Source organism: Triticum aestivum, chromosome 3D (assembly GCF_018294505.1).
Source record: "Triticum aestivum cultivar Chinese Spring chromosome 3D, IWGSC CS RefSeq v2.1, whole genome shotgun sequence".
NCBI classification, from domain to species: Eukaryota; Viridiplantae; Streptophyta; class Magnoliopsida; order Poales; family Poaceae; genus Triticum; species Triticum aestivum.
Window position 1 is genome coordinate 562175492 of NC_057802.1, and position 20183 is coordinate 562195674.

At 46.7% G+C, this 20183-nt stretch overlaps 1 protein-coding gene across 1 annotated transcript; it reads left to right on the forward strand.

The window, feature by feature from the left end:
* Window positions 1-14783: 14783 nt before the first annotated feature.
* On the forward strand, window positions 14784-16867 carry LOC123075454 (F-box/FBD/LRR-repeat protein At1g13570). The gene is made up of 3 exons (XM_044498053.1): window positions 14784-15930; window positions 16030-16164; window positions 16348-16867. The coding sequence occupies exons 1-3, from the start codon at window positions 14905-14907 to the stop codon at window positions 16759-16761; spliced, it is 1575 nt and encodes a 524-aa protein (XP_044353988.1). The 5' UTR covers window positions 14784-14904; the 3' UTR covers window positions 16762-16867.
* The last annotated feature ends 3316 nt before the right edge of the window (window positions 16868-20183 follow it).

Here is a 20183-nt window from a genome sequence, read left to right on the forward strand (position 1 = left end):
CATAAGGGACTATGTGTAACGCCCACGATGCGGCTATATCTCTCACGTGTCGAGGCACGACTTAGAGACATAACCGCATTATAGGTTTTGTCGCAAGAAGGGTCATCTTCACACAATCACATGTAATGAACAAGAATGGGATAAAGAGGGTTGGCTTACAATCGCCACTTCACACAATACTTAAATAAATCATACATCATTCAAAATACACACATAGACCAACTACGGTCAAACCCAAATGAAAAGAAGATAACCCCAAATGCTAGATCCCCGATCGTCCCAACTGGGCTCCATTACTGATCATCAGGAAACGAAACATAGTAACGGCCAAGGTCCTCGTCGAACTCCCACTTGAGCCCGGTTGTGTCACCTGCACTGGTATCATCTGCACCTGCAACTGTTTGGAAGTATCTGTGAGTCACGAGGACTCAGCAATCTCACACCCGCGAGATCAAGACTATTTAAGCTTATGGGGTAGGAAAGGGGGTAATATGGTGGAGCTGCAGCAAGCACTAAGCATATATGGTGGCTAACATACGCAAATAAGGGCGAGAAAAGAAGCAACGCAACGGTCGAGAAGCCAGAAGTGATCAAGAAGTGATCCTAAAACTACTTACGTTCATACATGACCCAAACCGTGTTCACTTTCCGGACTCCGCCGAAAAGAGACCATCACGGCTACACACGCGGTTGATGTATTTTAATTAAGTCAAGTGTCAAGTTCTCTACAATCGGACATTAACAAATTCCCATCTGCCACATAACCGCGGGCACGGCTTTCGAAAGATAATACCCTGCAGGGGTGTCCCAACTTAGCCCATCACAAGCTCTCACGATCAACGAAGGATATTCCTTCTCCTGGGAAGACCCGATCAGGCTCGGAATCCCGGTTACAAGACATTTCGACAATGGTAAAACAAGACCAGCAAGACCACCCGACTGTGCCGACAAATCCCGATAGGAGCTGCACATATCTCGTTCTTAGGGCACACCGGATGAGCGAAGCATACATGTACCAACGTAACCCAAGTTCCCAAGGGACGGTCCCGCACGGTGCTCTAGTTTGGACCAACACTCAGAGGAGCACTGGCCTGGGGGGGGGGGTTAAAATAAAGATGACCCTCGGGCTCGCGAAAACCCAAGGGAAAAAGGCTTAGGTGGCAAATGTAAAAACCAATGTTGGGCCTTGCTGGAGGAATTTTATTCAAGGCGAACTGGCAAGGGGGTCCCATAAATCACCCAACCACGTAAGGAAAGCAAAATCAAGGAACATAACACAGGTATGACGGAAACTAGGGCGGCAAGAGTGGAACCAAACACCAGGCATAAGGCCGAGCCTTCCACCCTTTACCAAATATATAGATGCATTAATTAAATAAGAGATATTGTGATATGCCAAAATATCCATGTTCCAACATGGAACCGACTTCAACTTCACCTGCAACTAGCAACGCTATAAGAAGGGCTGAGGAAAAGCGGTAACTTAGCCAAACAACGGTTTGCTAGGAAAGGTGGGTTAGAGGTTTGACATGGCAATATGGGAGGCATGATATAGCAATAGAGCGAACAACTAGCAAGCAAAGATAGAAGTGATTTCGAGGGTATGGTCATCTTGCCTGAAATCCCGCTAGGAAGAAGAACGAGTCCATGAAGTAGATGAACTAACGTAGTCGAACGAATCCTCACAAACGCAACGTAACCGGAACTATCAAGGAGAAGCACAACCGGAAAGAAGCAAACAACATGGTAAACACACAAGCATAAACATGGCATGATGCACAACCAAGGATGATGCATGTCCGGTTTAAAGATGCATGGCATGGCAAAGTGCAACAAACAATACTACAAATTAAGTGAAGCTCAATATGCAACGAGTTGCATATTGACGAAACACCACATTAAGTTATTTAGTTCTCTCTCGATTATGTACTCAACAATATTAAATGTTGATTAACATGGCAAGAGGTGAAGCATAACGAAACTATCTATTTAAGCAAGTTTAAATGAGGCCGGAAACAACAAACAACAATTCCGGAAAATCCTCATATGCATATTTTGGAATTGGTACTGTTCTGCCCTAAACCATATTTTAATGTTGTTAAGCAGTAAAATAAAATGCACCATGTTAAACTAGGCATTTTTCTACCCCATTTACATATAAAGTTTATTAAATTTGGAGCTACGGTTATTTAGTTATGAAATAAATCATTTAGCATGGCATTTATGCATAATAAATGTAAACAACAACTTAAACATTTTAAACATGGATGAAAGTTGAATATTATGAAACTAGATGAAATTCTAAGCACTTTACATGTTTAAATCATTTTAATCCGGTGCATGGTTGTTGAGTTATTATATGCATGAACAACAGGGGGCAAACTGTAAGTATGCAGTTTTCTGAACAAATAGGAAAATCGCAGCGCACAGGAAAAAAAACATATGCAGGCTGGATCTGCTGGGCGTGGCTGGACTGCTCACCATGGGCCGAGCCCGTTGGTGCGGGAAGGAGGCAGGCCGAAGCGGGCGAGCTGGCGGCTGGGCTTGGTGGATCTGGCTGCTGGCAGGCTGGATCGAACGAGGAGGAGGGGGCGCGGTCAACGCGCTCGAGATGAGCGAGCCGCTACTGCTGTAGTTTCTGAAGAACAGAAACAGCAGCAGGGGGGTCCTAGCGATGGAGAAGACAACGGCAGGGGGGTCCTGGCGACGGGGTCGGCGGGAACTGGCCGGGGAAGAGGTGAGTCAGCGAGGCGGCGACGTGCCGAACGGAGGCTGATGGAGGCGGGTCCGGCAACGGCTTGCGGGCGGAGCTGAAGAAGGCTGCGCGTCCTCTGTTCAATGAGGGAGAGAGATTCAGAGAGAAGCAACTCGGGGAAGGAACAGGGAGGCCGAGAGGAGGCCTTGTCGAACCACAGCAACTCACCGGCGGCGGCACCACGGCAAGGCGCAGAACCAGCGCGGGGGCGAGGACTTGGCGAGGCGGATCCGGCAGCAACGGCGATGCAGCACGAGGACGGCGGCGTCGAAGCCCTGTCCATGGCAGCAGAGAGGGAGCAGAGAGATTAGGGAGGTGGAAGAAGGACGGAGGAAAAAAAGGAGAAGGGCGACGAGGGCTGGCCTTGTCGCGGTGGTCTCCATGGCTTACGGCTCTCCGGCGAGTCGAGCGGGGTCGTGGGTGACGAGGTCGAGGTCCGGAGCAGGGTGCCGGGGTGCGCTGCTAATGGCCAGCGCGGAGGAGCATGGCCGGCGCGACGGGGCTACTGGTTGGTGGGGATGGATCGATGGAATTGGGGCGACGGGTGGTTGGCCCGATTGGAAAATCGAGGAAGGATTTGGATCGGGAGGGGATCCCGAGGTGGGAGAGGAGCGGCGGCGGGGAGGGACAAACCTCCTAGGTTTTAGGGTTAGGCTAGATTAGGTATGGGGTTGGGTTATATATAGCAAAGTGAGTCTAGGTTTGGACCCTCTGATTTGCATCGGACGGTCGAGATAAAAAGGTTAAGAGAGATCAAATAATAGACCGAAGATACTAGAGGGATGTTTGGAGATGATCCGAATCCAACGATGATGATATAGCGGGTCGGGTTCGGGGAAGTTTCGGACACGCGCGAGGGGTCTGAGAGAGGTTGACAAGGACAAAGAGGGAATCGAAAACACGGTTGGTCTCGGAACGGTCAAAGAAGGCAAGGGGAACGCGACAACTACGAGGGGATGCAAGTTTGAAAACAATGACGGCAACAGAGTGCCGATGCAATGCGAATGATGCGATGATGAAATGCAACAAACAAATAAATAACACGGCTGACTCGCAAAACAAGGAAGGCATCTGAAGCGTCGGTCTCGGGGCGTTAGAACACTCCACCACTACAAGAGGATCTCGTCCCGAGATCTAGGATGGCACCGGAGAGAAACGGAAGAGGAAGATAAAAGGTAAAACTAAGTTGCTTCTTCGACGAATGAGTGAAACCAAGGAACCTTCGGAGGTTAAACATTTTTTTGAAAAGAATACAACGGAGATGAACGAAGTTGTAAACACTCCGTTAGATAAGAAGAACATGGGATACGATGAGAACTAAGTGGTTAAGTGACAAGATAGATATTGAAACCACTCCAGTTAAAACAAGATAGAGAAGGAATAACAATGATATAATTTGGGCAGCACTCCGACTGTAAATGGAAGGAATTGAACATGATCTTGACAAGATGAGAGGATACTTGAAAAGAGGACACGACACTGCGGTTAAATGGATAAGCACGAAAAGAACATGGTCCTCACAATCCGAGATGATGAGTGAAGAGAGCAACATCACAATGCCTCCAGAACGAAAGAATAGAAGTTGGATCGTTGGAAAGGAAAGAATTGAGAAGAAAATGATATCTTCTACCACAACTGAATTTGAAAAGCATCCTTAAAAAAGAAGGATTGAACAGAGTTGTTGGAAAAATCAACAACGAAAAGAACAAGCTTGTTGTGGGCTTATGGAAAACATCTCAAAAACTTGAGGTGAAATTCTGCCACTAACGGAAAAACAATAGATTGGATTGATATGAACAAGGAGACGAGAAACTTATTTCACCGAGAAGATAAATGAAGAACTTGGGTCATTTATGAGCACCATAAATAGCAAAAATCCTTAGGGAAAGCTTTAGGTGAAATATAACCCAAGATAACTCCAATGAAGAGGTTGATTGGTTGAAAAGATGTCTTGAGCGAAGAGAAAATGATGGATTTAGATATGTCACTCTTGAAAACTTGTGAATCATGAAACACAAAGGGTAATTATCGACAATGACATAACACCACCTCAAAAGATAAGGTAGAAAAAATTGCACTTCGGAATGCAAGATGAAGAATGCTGGAACTCCTCAAGACAAAACATGTGTTGAGCACCATGTTTATCTTTGAATATAGCTTGGCGGATCTTAACTTCGAGAAAAATCTTGAAGAACAATTCGAGAATGAAAGGCATCCTTGATGAACCATCATGTAGAGCCTCCATGAAGAACTCCGGTAAAAAGGATGATAAAACGAAAGAGAAGTTGAGAACACAAGGTGAAGCCTTGCGATGATTTAGATGGAGCTTCGCGACGAGATAATGCGGAAAACTTGGAACTCCGGAAAAGAAAAGATGAAGCATCTCGAACCGAGAAAAATGACATGATGAGCAACTCTGGAAAGAAGAAACTAGATCACTTGGATGAAACCATAATAAGAATTACGTTATGCGTATCCTTCACCAATTTAGATTGATGACAAGCAACGGATTTGGCATACTACTTATTCTCGTAGAAAGGATTAAGATAGATATAGCGCAAACTTGAGAAGGACTTCAACGAACCACCGGTAACAACGGAAGAGAATTTGGAAAGAATGAATGAATTGATACGATAACAACGGAAGAGAATTCTTGAATGAACCACCGTAAGAATTGAAAATGAACGAAGAAAAGATAAAGAAACACCGGGAAGAATTAGAAAACGAACGAAGATACTTGAGAGATTAAGATACATGAGAACAAAGAGATCATGAACTGATTAGAGGATATCTGAAAGCTGAGAATGAATAATTCTGAGATGATGGGCTCCGGAGAATCAAAATGAAAAGACTCCTGAATTGCTCTGGATGGGTGAAAAGAATTCTCACAATCGAAAACAATTATGAGAGGATGGCATGAAGCTAGAACCATGAATCTTTGGAAGAACGGGTAAGGATTTAAGAGGAACTCCTCTTCGGTCTTCAATATCCGAGAATGACGACGAGAAACACCACCATGAATTGTTGAGATACTCCGGGATGAAAATAAGAAAGGTTGAACCAACAATGAAAAGAATTTGGAAGATCTTGGAAAAAGACATCTGACTGATGATAACTCATTCTTACGTCAAACTTTGAAATGAATTTGGGAATAGCTCCGGGAAAATTAGAAGAGTCAGGCAAGATCCTAGGAAAAGACCTGTGGGTTAGGGCCGACTCAAAAGAAAACACCGTTGAACGATTGCTTAGGAAGAGATAATGCACCGGTTGATTTGAACGTCTTGAACGAGGTAACAACCTCGAAATAGCTTGGAAGGAATAAGAATGGAAACTTGAATCTTCTGGGATATCTTCAGCACTCCAGGTAACATGAATAGCAAGAGGTGGATGATTAAGAGATGTACCGACTTGAGAAAACATTTGAAACAAGGAAAGGATATGATCGACAAAGCTTGAATTGAATCCGCCGGAGAAGAAAAAAGAGCGAAGAATGATAAACTTGAAGCTTCCTGAGCATCTTCCTGAGAATCAGCGGATTAGAACATTGATGGAAAAGAATGGAGAAACTTCACATCCATAAGATGGATACATGATTAAGAAATCTGAGTCCTTGAAGAAAGAGGGTGGGAGGGCGGGAAACAAAGGCAACTTGGGGCAGATGGAATAAACACCGTTGAGAAAACTTATAATTGATCTTGCGGATGGGGAGAATGATGGGATCATCTCGAAGAGAAATGCACCGGTTGGAAATAGAATTAAGATGGCAATCTCGATGATTAAGAAGGATTAGTATTCACATTGGAATATGAGAACACCACTTAGAAAAGGTATGGAATCCACATTTGACTTCGAAGCAACTCGAATACCACAACTTAAAACAAAACAAAGGATTTGGCTTGCGGAATAAGCCGGAAACAAACATATGATAGAGATTTCGCCCAAAGTGTTCGTGATGAGGCCCCACGGGCACGACGTACAGCGGACGTCACGAATGACAAACAAGACGTCCCCGAATCGGCATAGCCAAGGACTCTTTAAGACGCCTCGCGACCACTGTAAATCGACCGTGAAAGCGAACCACTAGACGTTGGAACCCCAATCTCAAATCATACATCTGTCGAAAGATATTCTAGGAGCTACTTGAATTCCCACTTATAAACTCCCGAAACTTTCTGGTTATGCAATCAGGTGTTGGGGATACAGGGGACGCAATATATCTCACCCAAACTAACAATACCTAGATCCAGCTGTATCCATCCGTCAACACATAACCAAGAAACCTCCGGAAATCATTTACCTCAACCTTCGAAAAGCATCCGTTATACGAGTTATGGCAATACTCCCGAACTCCCGCCCCAGTACTGGGTGGCGTCGAGGTGATCTCACCAACAACTGCATAAAAGAGATTTTCGATGTCGGCGAAAACTCAGGTATTCCAGAACTGCAACGATAAAATTGTGACGACAACACCTCGGAGCTCAACTCCCCGGGACACTGCCACAACCCCTAAATGTCAGGAGGCACCAAGAACAATGTTCTCGTCACAAAACCATCGGAACGATTCCAAGATACCCGCGTGATCCTAAAAATTTTTAGTGAAATTTGAGGAGAGGAAAGTCAAAACTTCTACGTCAGGGGACCTCACCAGAGCGACGAAGGGACTGAGGAGTAAAAAGAATCCTACTCTCCGATATATATAATCCTAAGACTCAAAACATTTTGTTCTAGACTCAACAACGCCAGCGATTCGATCAAGCAGGGGGCTCCTAAGTCGGGGATGGCTCTGATTACCAACTTGTAACGCCCACGATGCGGCTATATCTCCCACGTGTCGAGGCACGACTTGGAGGCATAACCGCATGGTGGTTTTGTCGCAAGAAGGGTCATCTTCACACAATCCCATGTAATGAACAAGAATGGGATAAAGAGGTTGGCTTACAATCGCCACTTCACACAATACATAAATAAATCATACATCATTCAGAGTACAACATAGGTCCGACTACGGTCAACCAAATGAAAAGAAGATAACCCCAAATGCTAGATCCCCGATCGTCCCAACTGGGCTCCACTACTGATCATCAGGAAACGAAACATAGTAACGGCCAAGGTCCTCGTCGAACTCCCACTTGAGCCCGGTTGTGTCACCTACACTGGTATCATCGGCACCTGCAACTGTTTGGTAGCATCTGTGAGTCATGATGACTCAGCAATCTCACACCCGCGAGATCAAGACTATTTAAGCTTATGGGTAGGAAAGGGGTAATGTGGTGGAGCTGCAGCAAGCACTAAGCATATATGGTGGCTAACATACGCAAATAAGAGCGAGAAGAGAAGCAACGCAACGGTCGAGAAGCTAGAAGTGATCAAGAAGTGATCCTGAAACTACTTACGTTCATACATGACCCAAACCGTGTTCACTTCCCGGACTCCGCCGAAAAGAGACCATCATGGCTACACACGCGGTTGATGTATTTTAATTAAGTCAAGTGTCAAGTTCTCTACAACCGGACATTAACAAATTCCCATCTGCCACATAACCGCGGGCACGGCTTTCGAAAGATAATACCCTGCAGGGGTGTCCCAACTTAGCCCATCATAAGCTCTCACGGTCAACGAAGGATATTCCTTCTCCCGGGAAGACCCGATCAGTCTCGGAATCCCGGTTAACAAGACATTTCGACAATGGTAAAACAAGACCAGCAAGACCACCCGCTGTGCCGACAAATCCCGATAGGAGCTGCACATATCTCGTTCTCAGGGCACACCGGATAAGCTAAGCGTACAGGTACCAACGTAACCCAAGTTGCCAAGGGACGGTCCCGCACGGTGCTCTAGTTTGGACCAACACTCGGAGGAGCACTGGCCCGGGGGGGGTAAAAATAAGATGACCCTCGGGCTCGCGAAAACCCAAGGGAAAAGGCTTAGGTAGGCAAATGTAAAACCAAGGTTGGGCCTTGCTGGAGGAGTTTTATTCAAAGCGAACTGTCAAGGGGGTCCCATAAATCACCCAACCGCGTAAGGAACGCAAAATCAAGGAATATAACACCGGTATGACGGAAACTAGGGCGGCAAGAGTGGAACAAAACACCAGGCATAAGGCCGAGCCTTCCACCCTTTACCAAGTATATAGATGCATTAATTAAGTATGAGATATTGTGATATGCCAAAATATCCATGTTCCAACATGGAACCAACTTCAACTTCACCTGCAACTAGCAACGCTATAAGAAGGGCTGAGCAAAAGCGGTAACTTAGCCAAACAACGGTTTGCTAGGAAAGGTGGGTTGGAGGCTTGACATGGCAATATGGGAGGCATGATATAGCAAGTGGTAGGTAGCGCGGCATAGCAATAGAGCGAACAACTAGCAAGCAAAGATAGAAGTTATTTCGAGGGTATGGTCATCTTGCCTGAGATCCCGCAAGGAAGAAGAACGAGTCCATGAAGAAGACAAACAGACGTAGTCGAACGAATCCTCACAACTCCGGAGCGAAACCGAAGCTAACGAGAGAAGCAAACCGGAAAGAAGCAAGCAACATGGTAAACAACCATCACATAAACATGGCATGATGCACCATCAAGTATGATGCATGTCCGATTTAATGAGGCATGGCATAGCAAAATGCACAAACAATACTACAAATTAAGTGGAGCACAATATGCAACTCGTTGCATATTGATAAAACACCACATTCAATCATTTAGTTCGCTCTCGTTTATGGTACTCATCAATATTAAATGTTGTTAAACATGGCAAGAGGGTGAAGCATAAATAAACTAACTATTTAGGCAAGTTTAAATGAGGCTGGAACAACAAACAACAATTCCGGAAAATCCCCATATGCATATTTTGAATTCGCTACTGTTCTGCCCTAAACACAATTTTAATGTTGTTAAACAGCAAAATAAAGTGCACCATGTTAACCTAGGCATTTTTCTACCCCATTTACATATAAAGTTTATTAAATTTGGAGCTACGGTTATTTAGTTATGAAATAAATCATTTAGCATGGCATTTATGCAAAATAAATGTAAACAGCAACTTAAACATTTTAAACATGGATGAAAGTGGCATATTATGAAACTAGATGAAATTCTAAGCACTTTACATGTTTAAATCATTTTAATCCGGTGCATGGTTGTTGAGTTATTATATGCATGAACAACAGGGGGCAAACTGTAAATATGCAGTTTTCTGAACAATTAGGAAAATCGCAGCGCACAGGAAAAAAACATATGCGGGCTGGATCTGCTGGGCGTGGCTGGACTGCTCACCATGGGCCGAGCCCGTTGGTGCGGGACGGAGGCAGGCCGAAGCGGGCGAGCTGGCGGCTGGGCTTGGTGGATCTGGCTGCTGGCAGGCTGGATCGAACGAGGAGGAGGAGGCGCGGTCAACGCGCTCGGGACGAGCGAGCCGCTACTGCTCTTGACTCTGAAGAACAGAAACAAAGCAGGGGGGTCCTGGCGATGGAGAAGACGACGGCAGGGGGGTCCTGGCGACGGGGTCGGCGGGAACTGGCTGGGGAAGAGGTGAGTCAGCGAGGCGGCGACGTGCCGAACGGAGGCTGATGGAGGCGGGTCCGGCAACGGCTTGCGGGCGGAGCTGAAGAAGGCTGCGCGTCCTCTGTTCAACGAGGGAGAGAGATTCAGAGAGAAGCAAATCGGGGAAGGAACAGGGAGGCCGAGAGGAGGCCTTGTCGAACCACAGCAACTCACCGCGGCGGCACCACGGCAAGGCGCAGAACCAGCGCGGGGGCGAGGACTTGGCGAGGCGGATCCGGCAGCAACGGCGATGCAGCACGAGGACGGCGGCGTCGAAGCCCTGTCCATGGCAGCAGAGAGGGAGCAGAGAGATTAGGGAGGTGGAAGAAGGACGGAGGGAAAAAAGGAGAAGGGCGACGAGGGCTGGCCTTGTTGCGGTGGTCTCCATGGCTGACGGCTCTCCAGTGAGTCGAGCGGGGTCGTGGGCGACGAGGTCGAGGTCCGGAGCAGGGCGCCGGGGTGCGCTGCTGATGGCCAGGCGGAGGAGCATGGCCGGCGCGACGGGGCTACTGGTTGGTGGGGATGGATCGATGGAATTGGGGCGATGAGTGGTTGGCCCGATTGGAAAATCGAGGAAGGATTTGGATCGGGATGGGATCCCGAGGTGGGAGAGGAGCGGCGGCGGGGAGGGACAAACCTCCTAGGTTTTAGGGTTAGGCTAGATTAGGTATGGGGTTGGGTTATATATAGCAAAGTGAGTCTAGGTTTGGACCCTCTGATTTGCATCGGACGGTCGAGATAAAAAGGTTAAGAGAGATCAAATAATTGACCGAAGATATTAGAGGGATGTTTGGAGATGATCCGAATCCAACGATGATGATATAGCGGGTCGGGTTCGGGGAAGTTTCGGACACGCGCGAGGGGTCTGAGAGAGGTTGACAAGGACAAAGAGGGAATCGAAAACACGGTTGGTCTCGGAACGGTCAAAGAAGGCAAGGGGAACGCGGCAACTACGAGGGGATGCAAGTTTGAAAACAATGAAGGCAACTGAGTGCCGATGCAATGCGAATGATGCGATGATGAAATGCAACAAACAAATAAATAACACGGCTGACTCGCAAAACAAGGAAGGCATCTGAAGCGTCGGTCTTGGGGCGTTACACTATGATCACTGGGTTTCCCTTGAAGTGCCACGGGCCTCCCTGCGTCACCGTTTCCCAATCTCCAAGACACCCAAATTGCATGATGAACAGATTCTCCTCTAGGGTTTTGATCTGGACCGGCCTAGCCAGATCCCATGCCGCACGCATAGTGCGAAAGAACCAGTAGTTACTGAAAGATTTGTCCATGTGTACCCTAGCCAAGGTCATCCAGCGGAGATTCTCTTCTGCCGGCGCATCGTCATCTTCAAAAACCACATCGTCCAAATCATCCTCTTCGAGACCTAGTTCCTTCATCATGTCCTCCAGCTTTCCCTTCCCCTTGCTCCAGCTGCCCGACGCCGTAGATTCGCCTAAGCTTGCCATGGATCCCTCGGACCAGATCGGAACAAAACCCTACCTCTGCCTATCTCCTAGACTCCCACCAAGGCCGGGAAGCAAACCAAAGAGTTGCCCCTTGTTCAGCCCGAGAGGAAGACCAGGTTACAGCGGAGGAGGTAACGGAGATCTCTACATCACCGCCGGCGACGAGAGGAGGTAAAACCCTAACACGAGGGGAGGAGGTAGATTGAATCTTCTGCCACCTTGGACACATGCTCCTTGTTGGAATTTGCTAGTAGGCCTTTGGCGCAAAGCCCAACTAAAATTCTGAAATTCTCTTGGCCCATTCATGCACACATGTGAGTGGTGTGAGTGAGACTAAAGTTTAGTCCCACCCCGGAAGTTGAGAGAGACTTGCACCTCTTTATAAGGTGAGCTCTTCTACCACTATGAGCATGAGAAGAGGAGACCTACACGCGCGCTCCTCCAGGTATGTGCAGAAGATGGTTGTGGTATATATGTAGCCGCCAAGGTGCTGCGCCGCAAGAGGCCTGCCAACGGTGACGATATGCACGGGGATGCGGTGGTGCACAAGGTGCTCGATTGAATGCCTGCCACACATACACACACACACACAGAGAGAGAGAGAGAGAGAGAGAGGAGAGGGAGAAAATGATGAGGTGGTGGTCAACTCAGAACATTTGTCAAAACCATGCCAACTCAATGCACATACCACTTTCAGTTAGGCGAGGGACGAAAGTTGTCTAGTTTTGAAAGTTCTGGGTGCAACTTGTCTTGTTTCAATTGAAGGAGCAAACCCGCACTTCTCGGTTAGTTGAGGGACAAAATATAGACTTTTTCATATGTTATATATCTATATGTACAAGAAACTTACTAGTCCCCAGTATAACTACTACTTTCTCCATTCTGAATTATAAGATGTTCTAGCTTTCTATTGAATCAAACTTCTTTAAATCCAAATACTTAATCAGGTTCGTAGAAAATTATACGGACATGGTTTTTGTTTGTTAAGTTTTGCTACTTAGGGCATTCACGCGCATGGTTTGGTCTGATTGTTGAGTTTGTGAGGTGAATATGGGTTACACAATGGCCAAGCTAAGCTATTAGGTGATCAACATATTATGAGAATATAGTACCCCAAATGTTATTCAACAAAAGTTAGCTTCAGTTTAAAGTTTCAGTCTTATGTAACACCTTTGTGTTAATTCGTTGATGTTAAATTGACAATTACTCTATATGTGAAATGTTGTTGATATTAGGTTCCTAGTTTGTGTCACAAATGAGTTGTGTAATGATGAATGCAATGCAATAATGTCATTTTGTTGTCTATATTTTGTGATGTGTTCTGCACATTGCGTAGAGCATATGGCTACAAAATTCAGCATTTGGCATCCCGCATAACGGGGTTAGGGCCATGGGGTGTGTCCATTCCACATACAAAATGGAAAAGACCACTTACGGACAGGGACAAACAAATGTTGAATTGAGTGAGGCACACGCCCTACTCAATTCCTGAAATTTCATTAAATTTTGCTTCAATTTTGAAAAATAAACATCATCTCGATATATGCCAAAATTCTCCCATTTACATCATTTTCCCTAGGCCAAAATTATTCTCGTCTGCCCTTGCATGTGATGTACTTGTGGTGGCCAAGATACTTGCCTTTGATAGAGACCATCTCTTACGAGTCGTTATGGAAATTCTGAAAATCTCGGGTTAAAGTGCGTGAAGAATTTCATGGTTTGATTAAGTTTTCTGTTGGATGTGGCTCTATGGTGTGTTTTTGGCTCAATTGGTGGCATGGGGATGGCCTGCTTTGCCACTCCTTCCCGATACTTTTCTCGTATTGCTCGGATCGCTCAAACCCCATCTCAGAGGAACTAGGACCTAGATTTCAGGCGATCATTGTCACCTGTAGAGCTGGCCAAATGCAGGAGCACATTGACATTTCTTTGTCCCTCTCAATGATCTTGGACCGCCTCTCCTGGCCATACTCCTTCCGGCTCCTTTTATGTTAAATCTCTCTCTCTCTCTCTCTCTCACACACACACACACACACACTCTCTCTCTCATTAATGCAGGGTTGTTCCTCCTCTCGTTGCAAGGGTCTTTGGCGAGTGTGTAATTCTGAACATATTTTTTTTAGTTGTGTCCTTGCTAAGTTGGGCTAGTGCTGTGTTTGATCGTGGACTAACTTTAGCTAGAATCCGAATAATTTTGAGGGGTTATATGCCTACTTACAAGGTAGTATGGTTAAGTTACGTCAGCTATTTTGCCTGCCTTTGTTGCTTTATCTTGGGCTTTCTAGACTCCTAGGAATAAATTTACTATTGAACATATGTTTCCTAACTGCCTTGTTGATTGCTTGTTAAAAATGGTTGGTCTTCTGCAGGAGTGGATGCCTCTTGCTAAGGCCACAGGCTCCACTGCTTTGTTTTGTGATCTTCTCTAAGATCAGCGCCTCCGTTGTTGCCCTTAGCCCTTCAACTTTTAGACCTGGAGATTAAGTTTATGTCTTTGGCTTGTTTCCTTCGGCATGTGCGTGTTCTCCACACTGACTCTATTTAGCCGAGCAATCGCGTGACATGGGTGGTTTGGCGGGTGTAAAACCATTAGTATTTGCAAACTTGACAAGTCATAATGATGTAGTAAAGGTGACGCGTCTACTCCTCATGGTACCTCCAATTCATAGAGAAAACTCCCAAAACATGTGAACCACATGTAGGCATCATTTTTAAAAGCAAATTTTAAAGGAAAATCCTTTGTTGGCTGAGTATTTAACAGAAAATTTTACACATCAGGGTTAAGAGGGATGTCACTTCACTTGTTTGTGTATGCATTGGCTGATTGCGCCTCAGTTTTCTCTAATACGAGATGTAATGGAAAACTGCAAAATCAAAACTTCATCAAAAAAATTTTGAGCCAAACTGGATCATCATTTCATTATGGAAAAAGTCATCCAAATTGAACCGGTTCTGTTTCATAAAAAAAAATACACAATTGTGGGTGACAGATGCTGTTTCATGGGCCAAGAAGCTAGCTGCTTCCGACATTTGGCCCAGGCGAACCCTCGGAAGCAGCTCGCCCCCCATTTCTCGTCCCCACTCCACCACGGACCAAACCCTCGCCGCCGTCGCCCCCCTTTTCCCCTCCACCGGCGGCCATGGACCCGATGATCGGCGTCAGCAGGAGCGACATGCTCGCCGGCTTGGAGCGCGACGGCGCGGACCCCGAGACGCTGGACGTCGGCACAAACCTGCTGCTCTACTTCGTGTACCACTACCTCCCGGACCCGCCCGTCTCCCTCACCGCACTCCTCTCGCTCACCGGCGCGTCGTGGGTCCCCGACGGCGTCGACCGCATCAGCCGCCTCCCCGATGTGGTCCTCCGCGATATCATCTCCCGCCTCCCCGCCAAGGACGCCGCGCGCACCGCCGCCCTCGCCTCGCGCTGGCGCCCCCTCTGGCGCTCGGTGCCCCTCACTCTCGTCGACAGCCACCTGCTTCCGGACGGCGGCGCGCGCGGGCAGCTCATCATCGGCGCTCCCTCTCCCCGCGCCGTCACCGCCGCGGTGTCCCGCGTCCTCGCGGCGCACCCGGGGCCCTTCCGCTGCCTCCACCTCACCCGCACCACCATGGAGGAGCACCGGGGCGAGATGTCGCGCTGGCTCGACACCATCCTCGCCAAGGGAGTCCAAGAGCTCGTCTTTGTCAACCGCCCTTGGCCGATTGACCTGCGCCTCCCCGCCTCGATCTTCCGCTGCGCCTCTCTCACCCGCCTCTATCTCGGCGTCTGGAGGCTGCCGGACACGGCCGCCGTGCCGCGCGGCGCCAGATTCCCCAACCTCCTGGAGCTTGGCCTCTGCATGACTGTCATGGAGGACCGAGATCTGGCATTCATGCTTGAAAGAAGCCCCGTTCTGGAGTTCCTCGTCCTCATGGGGAGCCAGAGCGGACTGCGCCTCCGCCTCGTCAGCCCAAGCCTGCGGTGCCTTCAGCTGGGCTTTACCTACTTGGAGGACATCGACGTGGTGGATGCACCTCGCCTGGAGAGGCTCTTCCAGCGGGATAGTCTTCCCGAGAGCAAGCTCGCTGATACTGCCTCATGCCTCTCTTCCAAGATCAAGATTGGGCGTGCACCTAACCTGCGTGTGCTGGGATATCTTCAGCCAGGAGAGCAACAGTTGGTGGTTAGCAACACCACCCTAATCTAATTTGCATGTGTAGTGTCAATTAATAATGCCAATTTATGATCTCAATTGGTTTCTCTGTTCCTGGGTGCATTGCAGGTTGGGAGCAAGGAGAACACTGTCCCTAGTGTGCAGATTTTGGCCATGGAGGTGCAGTTCGGTGTCCGCAATGCAGTCAAGAAAGTGCCTGGCTTCCTCAGATGCTTCCCTAACCTGGAGACGCTCCATGTCCATGTAAAATTGGTTAACTTAACTAGATACACTTGCTGCATTGCAGTTCTGCAATACTAGTTTGTGCCCATATATCTAGCATGGTCAGAAAGTCAGTAATGTAAATGAATCAGCTTAATCATATGATTGCTGGCCTGCTGCTGCATGATATTTTCTGAACTATGTATGTGCCGATTTCATTTGCAGTCCACCGTAGATGAAGACTCTACTGGCAAGGTCAACATCAAGTTCTGGCAGGAGGGCGGCCCTATTAAATGTGTTGTGCAGAGCATGAAGAAGGTGTTCTTCTATGAGTTCTGTGGGTCGAGAAGCGAGGTTGTTTTCCTCAAGTTCATTGCGGAGAGAGGTCGGGCGCTGGAGCAGATGGTTGTCGTGGTGGCCAGTGAATGTTTCTCGTCTGGGGGTAATGTCAGTGCCAAACTGAAGCCTCTGATCAGTGCAAAATGGTTGAGTAAAGCTTGCAAGCTACAGCTCTTCAAGAGTCCATGCGACAAGGTGTCAGGTCCACTTCACTGCCACCAGCTAGCTTCTGATTTTAAGTTTGCTGATCCTTTTGATCTCAGGTACTACTATGAAGCAGAAGAGATCCTTGTAAGTTAATTAGTAGCACCCTGGCTCTTGCCTCTTGTGCTGCAAGACTACTTTTACTATTCGGACCTGAATTTCTGCATGATGATGTTGTTTGTGCAAGGTCAAGTCTTCTTTAGTACTCTGTTCCTTTTCTAAGTCTGTTCCTTTGGTAGTCTGTTCAGTGAGCCATCACCTTGTATCCTGTCATTTTGTCCCCAAAATTTGCAATCCTTATTTTTGCATGATTTTGGTGGACTTTTTTTTGGAGAAATTCAAGGACTTAATGACATTTTTGTGTCAAAGGAATTCCAACATTATTGACTTTAGTAGAAGTAAATTTTTACACGTTCGTGTTGGGCTGGGACACTTTTTTTTTTGGAGTTTCACCACAATTTATTCAAACCTCAATAATGTCAATTACATGGATAATATCTGGTATGGTGGATAGCCAAACATGCCTTCCAGCTGCTAGTGGTATCACCGCTTTTGCAAGATCGTGTGCTGCAAAGTTAGCTTCTCTTCCTCATGAACAATATCAGCAGCCACCAAGGACCTCAGACTCTGCTTTATAACTCTGATGATCATGCTCGAGGGACCAAGATATCCCTCCTTCAAATGTTAAACAGTGGCCATGCAATCAGTGGCCACTTTGATCCTTTGCAAATACTCCGTATAAATCAGCGGCCTGAGAGAAGGCCTCACAGCATGGCAAATATTTACCTTGATCATTTCTCTCTACTGATGGATGCACTTGCACCTCTTTCCTGATGGGATAGCCGCATCAACGTGAACTAGATGGGAACGCGCGCCTTGCCGCGCCGTTCTTCTTCCATGAAAGGCAACAGAGAAAATTAGATATATGCAATCAGATATGTTCATTTGCTAACTTGTTTTTCGTTGTGATGTGATGACGAAGTGTTTCTATGCATTTGAGACCATTTTTGTCATTTCTTTGATTTCTATGCATTTTAAAATAAATTTTGCAACAACTGTAATTTTTGGAGTATGAACTAGCCTCTGATTTTGAGTTTGCTGATCCTTTTGACCTCAAGTACTACTATGAAGCAGAAAGGTGTTGGAAATATGCCCTAGAGGCAATGATAAAATGGTTATTATTATATTTTCTTGTTCATGATAATTGTCTATTGTTCATGCTATAATTGTATTGACCGGAAACCGTAATACATGTGTGAATGCATAGAGCACAACATGTCCCTAGTGAGCCTCTAGTTGACTAGCTCGTTGATCAATAGATGGTTATGGTTTCCTGACCATGGACATTGGATGTCATTGATAACGGGATCACATCATTAGGAGAATGATGTGATGGACAAGACCCAATCCTAAGCATAGCACAAGATCGTGTAGTTCGTTTGCTAAGAGCTTTTCTAATGTCAAGTATCATTTCCTTAGACCATGAGATTGTGCAACTCCCGAATACTGTAGGAATGCTTTTGGGTGTACCAAACGTCACAACGTAACTGAGTGGCTATAAAGGTACACTACAGGTATCTCCGAAAGTGTCTGTTGGGTTGGCACGAATCGAGACTGAGATTTGTCACTCCGTATGACGGAGAGGTATCTCTGGGCCCACTCAGTAATGCATCATCATAATGAGCTCAATGTGACTAAGAAGTTAGTCACGGGATCATGCGTTACGGAACGAGTAAAGAGACTTGCTGGTAACGAGATTGAACGAGGTATTGGGATACCCACGATCGAATCTCGAGCAAGTAACATACCGATAGAAAAAGGGAATTGTATACGGGATTGATTGAATCCCCGACATCGTGGTTCATCCGATGAGATCATCGTGGAACATGTGGGAGCCAACATGGGTATCCAGATCCCGCTGTTGGTTATTGGCCGGAGAACGTCTCGGTCATGTCTGCATGGTTCCCGAACCCCTAGGGTCTACACACTTAAGGTTCGGTGACGCTAGAGTTGTTATGGGAAATAGTATGTGGTTACCGAAGGTTGTTCGGAGTCCCGGATGAGATCCCGGACACGACGAGGAGCTCCGGAATGGTCCGGAGGTGAAGATCGGTATATTGGACGAAGGGTATTGGAGTCCGGAATTGTTCCGGGGGTACCAGGTGATGACCAGCGTGTCCGAAAGGGGTTTCGGAGGCCCCGGCAAGCGTTGGGGGGCCTTATGGGCCAAGGGGAGGGAGCACATCAGCCCACTAAGGGGCTGAGCGCCCCTCCCACCCCATCTCACGTAGATGCAGGTTTCGATCTAGAATACATGGAGATGTATGGGTATTGCATAATATAATTAGGTAGTAGATGAGATCTATTGCTGAAAATTATTTATGCGGGTGACAGATGAAATCTGTTACCCGAGGTTCTTCTTGCTTCCCTAGAATTTGCGTTTGCTCAATCTCGAGACAGCATGGTGGAATTTTACAAAGTTCTGGCAATCCGTGATCCTGATTGATCATGGAAGTGCTATCAGTTCTTTGGGTTCTGCCGTAGTCAAAAGAAAGATGAAATTCGCAGATGAAAGGGCATTGCAGATATGATCTGCACGGGGGTCATGCGTATGACGAAGTTTAGTATGGGGCTCGAGATTTAATTATCCAGTGTTTCATACACCCCGAGATGTTAATCTAGCAACTTGAATAATCATACTTGATGATAAACCGTTGGTCGCTGCGGTTTAAGTCAAAACCTTAGAAGCCACGTAAAATAAATTTTGCATAAACCGATTAGAGGCGTCTAACTTGGTTTTGCAGGATGTGCATATGATGTGGTATAGCAGTGCTCATACTAATTCGATTATGTATGAGATGACTATATGATGTAATTTGATTAACATGACCTGCGTGTCATGATTCGGCATGATGGTTGGAGCCATATGATTGCACTTTAATGACCTGCGTGTCAACCTTGTTGTAATGCATTATTTTGTTAGCTATAGAGATAGCAATATTATCTGGTGCATCAACAAGGTGGTGGCAATCTTCGCGAAGGTGAACACCGACGCGAATGCCGAAGACGAAGAAATGAAAGACTTCTCCGTCAGAAAGGGCTATACCATATCATGCTATTATGAATTGCCTGAGATGTTTATCCCTTATGATGCACCCTTCTTGATTGCGCGGTAGTCGCTTTTATTAGGGTGATCTCTCACTTAAAATACCAAGTAGTTAGTGTTCTCCCAAGTGTAGCACCGTCACGGCACCTATCTTTTCGGGGTGCGCCGTGTCACACGGGTACGAACGATTAGAGAAGTGTGAGGCGGGTGAGTTGAGACCTCGCAACGAGATCACTTGGTTGTCTTGACGTTCAGGCATGACCGTCATGAGCTCGGAACACACGCATCGAAAGATGAACAAGAGTCACATAGAGATGTGATTGGCAAGTTGGCCTACCGGTTGAGATTTTTTGTCATCAGTGGTGTTACACCAATGGAGAACAATTGAAATGTGGGTCTTGTATCACTCACA

Bases quoted from the DNA above. Each gene is read 5' to 3' on its own strand.
- LOC123075454 (XM_044498053.1), top strand. From the start codon at position 14,905: ATGGACCCGATGATCGGCGTCAGCAGGAGCGACATGCTCGCCGGCTTG. The intron at 15,931-16,029 runs GTTAGCAACACC...GGTGCATTGCAG, and splicing joins CAGGAGAGCAACAGTTGGTG to GTTGGGAGCAAGGAGAACAC. The intron at 16,165-16,347 runs GTAAAATTGGTT...TTTCATTTGCAG, and splicing joins TGGAGACGCTCCATGTCCAT to TCCACCGTAGATGAAGACTC.